Source organism: Priapulus caudatus, unplaced genomic scaffold, assembly GCF_000485595.1.
Source record: "Priapulus caudatus unplaced genomic scaffold, Priapulus_caudatus-5.0.1 Scaffold1726, whole genome shotgun sequence".
NCBI lineage: Eukaryota > Metazoa > Priapulida > Priapulimorpha > Priapulimorphida > Priapulidae > Priapulus > Priapulus caudatus.
Window position 1 is genome coordinate 18,317 of NW_014578787.1, and position 5,815 is coordinate 24,131.

Sequence of the window (5,815 nt, forward strand, 5' to 3'; positions counted from 1 at the left end):
ACTCCATTGTCCGCGCGCACGTCCTTACAGCTGCGGCTGCTATACGAGGGTGTTAATGTAATATACTAACTCCATTGTCCGCGCGCACGTCCTTACAGCTGCGGCTGCTATACGAGGGTGTTAATGTAATATACTAACTCCATTGTCCGCGCGCACGTCCTTACAGCTGCGGCTGCTATACGAGGGTGTTAATGTAATATACTAACTCCATTGTCCGCGCGCACGTCCTTACAGCTGCGGCTGCTATACGAGGGTGTTAATGTAATATACTAACTCCATTGTTCGCGCGCACGTCCTTACAACTGCGGCTGCTATACGGAGGTGTTAATGTAATATACTAACTCCATTGTTCGCGCGCACGTCCTTACAGCTGCGGCTGCTCTACGAGGGTGTTAATGTATTGCGTCCTTACAGCTGCGGCTGCTATACGAGGGTAACCCGATGGCGTTCATCGTAGAGCAGGCCGGCGGAATCGCCAGCAACGGCCACATCAACCTCCTCGACATCGTGCCGACGTCGATCCACCAGAGGGCGCCGGTGTTCCTCGGCTCTCGCGACGACGTCCAGGAGGTGCTCGACCTGTACAAGAAGCACGGCCTCTGAGCGTCGTCCGGCACGAAGGTGTATAGGGGGCGCCACGTGTACGCCACGTGCACGCGCCTCTCGTTTGATTAGGATCGGTACTATCAACCGACAAGTGAACATTCTTATTGAGTAGTGAACTTCCAGACCGAGAACTAACCCTTCTCACAGAGAAATGAACCTTTTACGAAGTTAACATTCTACGGAGTGAACATTTTCAGCCAGTAATGAACCTCGAAGACCAAGAAGTGAACATTCTACGGAGTGAACATTTTCAGCCAGTAATGAACCTCAAAGACCGAGAAGTGAACCTTCTATGGAGTGAACATTTTCAGCCAGTAATGAACCTAAAAGACCGAGAAGTGAACCTTCTACGGAGTGAACCTCGTTAGCCAGTAACAAACATCAAGTCAACGAGAAGTGAACCTTCTCTGACAACTTCCATCCGTAGTTTACGCGAGACTCTTAGATTGTAATTTCTCTCGGTAGATGACGCCGGTGGTCGTGGCGGCGCAGTCTCTTACGTGAGCGAGGCCGCGCCGACGCGCCGCCGTGGTCGCTGGTGCAAGAAAAAAAAACGAGTAAAGAAGAGTTGTGACTAGGCGACCGGCCGAAGTTTTGGCACAGCGCCAACATGCGGTGGCGGCGGATCGGGGGAACGGTCGCGAATTTCGGATTTCGTCCGGGCCATCCAGGCTTCGATCCGCCGTCGCCGCGACGACGTCTGCGCTCGTGCCGCGTTCGGAAGAGTTCGATCACATAGCTTGATTATGTTGTGTTGCTAGCGTTTTTTTTTTACTACTAGAGAGCTGAGCAAAACCTGGAAGCAATAGATGGCTAGCGCGCTTAAAACGACATGGACATCTTTCACATTTCATGCGCGAGAATGAGCGAAAACCCTCAATTTTTCGCTCCGAAAAGATTTAAGTTTTTCGCATAAAAAATGGTAAAAAAACGTAGGTGGGTGGAATCGAGCATTAACGGGGAATCCGCTGCGGCTGTCTTTTCTCTAGCGATCTATATACGTGAGGGGATCTTTTCTCCGGCGATCTATATACGTGAAGGGGTCTTTTCTCCAGCGATCTATATACGTGAAGGGGTCTTTTCACCAGCGATCTATATACGTGACTACGTGAGGGGATGTTTTCTCCGGCACGCTTGAACGTGAGGGGATCTTTTCGCAAACTCACACGCGAGGGGATCAGGATGTGGAATCGGCAGCCGTAGATGCGGACATCTCTCGTTAATGCTCGCTCGTCGTTGCAACAGTTAAAGACGAGAGGGTTGGGTCGTCGTCGTCGGCAACATCGGATGCCGGACTCTCTCTCGTTGGTGAGCCCTGTTGGCAACGTGCTGGTAGAAGAAAAAATGAAAAACTTATTTCTAGGGAAAAATCGAAAGAAAGTTGGCTGCGTAGTGGACCCTGAGTTTATTAGTATCGTTACAGCATTATTGCAGATTTCTAATTAATTTGTTTTTGTTTAATTGATTGCGTAGTTTAGTTTGTCGTACTGACTTCGGAGATCATTGATCGATCGATTTATTTTCCCAATAACCTCCGGTAGATCTAACGTTAGTTTACAGTATTGTTTGTAGTACTTCGTAAGTACTCGAGCCACGATGAAGTTTGCTCAATTTTTTTGCTTAAAAGCTAATCTCCTCCTCTTCACCCTAGACACGCGGCGTGCCTCCCTCGCGCAGGTGATGTAGAAGCATGAGACGCGTGTTCCATCATGGCGGTAATTAAGTGAGATTCCATCGCGTAATCATCGCTGGCAAATTTAGCAACTTGTTCGCTAGTTTGGCGTTATTGCGACGATGATGGCGAAATAAGAGGGTGAGGGATCGTTAGTTAGGGACGGTGGAGGGAGGGGGAGGAGAGGAAGGAAAATTCATTCGTAGTCATAATTGCTTATATGAGATATTGCTTATATGAGGCTATCCCTGTGATTTATGAACTCTCACGCGGTGCTAGAAGTGCCGTGTTCTAACCATATGTTTCTAACACCGGTGCTGCCATGTAGCGGCAGCGTATGCAACGTCTATTATATCTATAACCGGTGATCTATAGCGAGTGATTCTTCGAATAAAAAACATCAACTAATGTGGTATAAAACTACGTCGGAGGCGTTTCTTGGTGATTTTGTTATATCTCGTGATTGTACAGGTATTAATTAATTAGGTGTGTTCACGCACGCACGCACGTATTCACCTACGTGCGCACATGTACCCCCCCCCCACACACACACAACGCCATGCACACCCGCATACACGCACATACGACATGCACGCCGCACACCCACGATCTAACCACCGACAACACACACCCCAACACGCTCGCTCGTCCGTACGCACACCACTACTGCAACCACTCCTCCCTCGCCTCCTCCCTCCCTCCCTCCCTCCCTCCTCCTCCCTCCTCCCATCCCTCCCTACCTCCCTCCCTCCCTACCCTCCCTTCCCTCCTTCCTCTTTTACCTCCCTCTTCTACTCTCTCCCTCCTTCCCTTCCACTTTACCTCCGCTCCTCCGTCCCTCCCAGCCTTCCACACCTTCTTCCTCCCCTTTCCTTCCTCAATGGTTGTTGTTCCTCGTGCCTCCTCCCTCCCTTTCTCCTCTATCCCTCCCTCCTCCTCACTCCCTCCCTTTCTCTCTCTCCCTCCCTCCCCCTCACTCCCTCCCTTCCTCTCTACCTTATGGTTGTTGTTCTATCCCTCACGCTAGATTCCCGCCTCGCTCCGCACGCATACTTCTATTTTTTTTTTTGTCCCTCACACGCTCATCGTTTTCTGCGCCGTCGCCGCCGCCGTCAAACTCTCGCGTGTCTGTTGTTATTAATCACCATTAATCATCTACCTAACGATCGTCTGCTGTTTGTGACGTCACCACCTCGCCGAAGTGGAATTCGCCGGTAGATGGCGCTCGTAGATGGCAGGCTCTTACGAGCGCGGCAGGAGAAATGAATTGAATCACCTAATTTGAATAGATAAGTTCATCATAAGATCATAAGATTTTATAAGATTCATTTGATAATCTTAGTTTCAGCGGTTGCACAACATGCACTCGATTTTTGCCGTACGAACACAAATTCGCCGTGTACAATTTCTCGCGTGCCACCTTTCAAAGTTTCTCACGGTGACGTCACAACCGTAGAACCGCCATGTTCGATTCAATTAAAATTCAATTCACTTCATTTACACTTATGACAATTACACCTTGGAGGTATCATATTTACTAAGAAAAAATTAATTGACAAAGCTGATAAATTCAAAGAAATGAAACTAAACAAATAGAAGTGATGGAGTCTTCATACATTCGGATCCGGTTACTCGTACACGTCATCCTGATCCGCGTCCAATATGGCCGTCTCTAGTTAATGAATCATGAATAACCAGTCAGCTTTAGCAAGTCGCGTACTACCCCTTCGTCGTACCCTTCATGTATCACTAAATACTTCGTGTATTTGTGTTGTTGTTTACCATCATTGTGCTACCACCGCCCAGCCTGTTCTGCTAGCATCTATGACATTTATAGGAAGATTCTTCCTAGGACAAATATTGTTGTATGTGTTGTGCGCATCATAGGAGTTTAGGAGCGCTGTTATGAACGCAAACAGTGAATTTTAGCTGTAAAGCGGAGCGAAGTTGACTCGCCAATATTTGTCATAGGAAGAATCTTCCTATGACAAATAGTGTCATAGGAGAGCGTATATGCGTGTGTCGTATTTGTCATAGATGCAAGCAGAACATGTTGCACCGCCGCACCTCGAGCGAATTAAGGCAAATCACGTTACGCAACGCGATCTCGAAGGTTGCCGATAGGGGCGCCGCGAGCGCTATTGTGGCACGGCGGCGGCGGCGTGGTTGCGGTGAACGCGCGCGCATCGCTTTGTCGGGTCGCATCAAGCGAATCTTTTCCTCGTATGCGCTCGTCGCTCCTAATACAATGATTAATCGCGTAAACAATGCATCATCTTTGAAGAGTGTACTGTGCCTCAAAGCCGCCGCCGCACGTCGCCCAGGGCGCTCTCACCTGCTTTAATTCCGCGAAATCGCGAAACGATGGCTCGCTTTTTGCCAAAGTTGTTGTCGGATCATCCATTCGCCTGTCTCGAATCGCGCGGACGCTGCTCAATCTTTTTCGTGTTTGTTTATACACTCGAGCAGTCGTCGTTGTCATCGTGCGTACCTGTATATATATATATATATTGAAAGATCATACACCATCTCAATCTCATATAATCTCAATAATCTCAAATAATACATGTATATTTATTTATTTAAATAAATAAATACATAAATAAATAAATAAATAAAGGACGCTTACTCGCTCCCGTGCCGTCGCGTATCTACACCCCACAAACACACCACCCACACACACACACAGACGGCGATCACACAGGCCGCACCACATCACACACACATACACCCACACCCACATACACAAAACACACACACACACGAGGCGAGCCACACCACACAGTCGCCCAACACACGCACGCACGCAGACGCACGCACACGCAACCACCACACACAAACTCAACGAGAGGAGAGCGAGCGGCCGCACGGGGCCTCCAGACACACGCACACGTGCACACGACACCACACAACACACACAGACACACAGCGGAGCGGCACACACACACTGGGCGCGAGCAACGCGGGGGCACGCACATCGAACAGCCAAACGCACGCACGCACGCGCACAACACGCAGCACACACACACGCACGGGCACCACGGCACACCCACGCCCGCACGAACACACACGCGCAACGCAGCGGCACAGCACGCAACGCCGCACAGCACCGCCACACACACAGACTACAACTCACGCACCGGCACGTAGCATGTGTAGTATATATATAGGCGACCGTATAGCAATGATATTCGCGATAGATATAACAGCGACCCCAGAACACAACCAAGCCGTATCTCATCGCTGGCATACGTCGAGAAGAGAGCGAACGGAAGGCAGAAGAACAGGTCGCAATCGACGGTGACAGATAAACCTGAGAAAGAAGTTGATATGCGATCGCCCAATATTTCCTGCAAATTACTCGAGATTTCGAAAATCTGTATTGGCTGCACAATCAACGCGCGTGGTCCTCGTGCGTCACATGTGTGTCAGCATACACGCGCGCAGCCGTGCACGTGGAGGGCATGGCATGTCGACACTACACGCGCGCGTGCACAAGAGCATGCATGTCACATACACCGCGCGCACGTGCACGGT

The 5,815-nt window shown here is 49.6% G+C and overlaps 1 protein-coding gene across 1 annotated transcript in view; it reads left to right on the forward strand.

Annotated features, from left to right (window-relative positions):
- Positions 1–2,701, forward strand: part of LOC106817440 (fructose-1,6-bisphosphatase 1-like) — a gene marked incomplete at its 5' end in the record, with an annotated part of 10,829 nt that extends 8,128 nt beyond the window's left edge. Inside the window, 1 exon segment of the mRNA XM_014822102.1 lies at positions 415–2,701. Coding sequence (XP_014677588.1) covers positions 415–603 — 189 coding nt within the window.
- Positions 2,702–5,815: the final 3,114 nt, after the last annotated feature.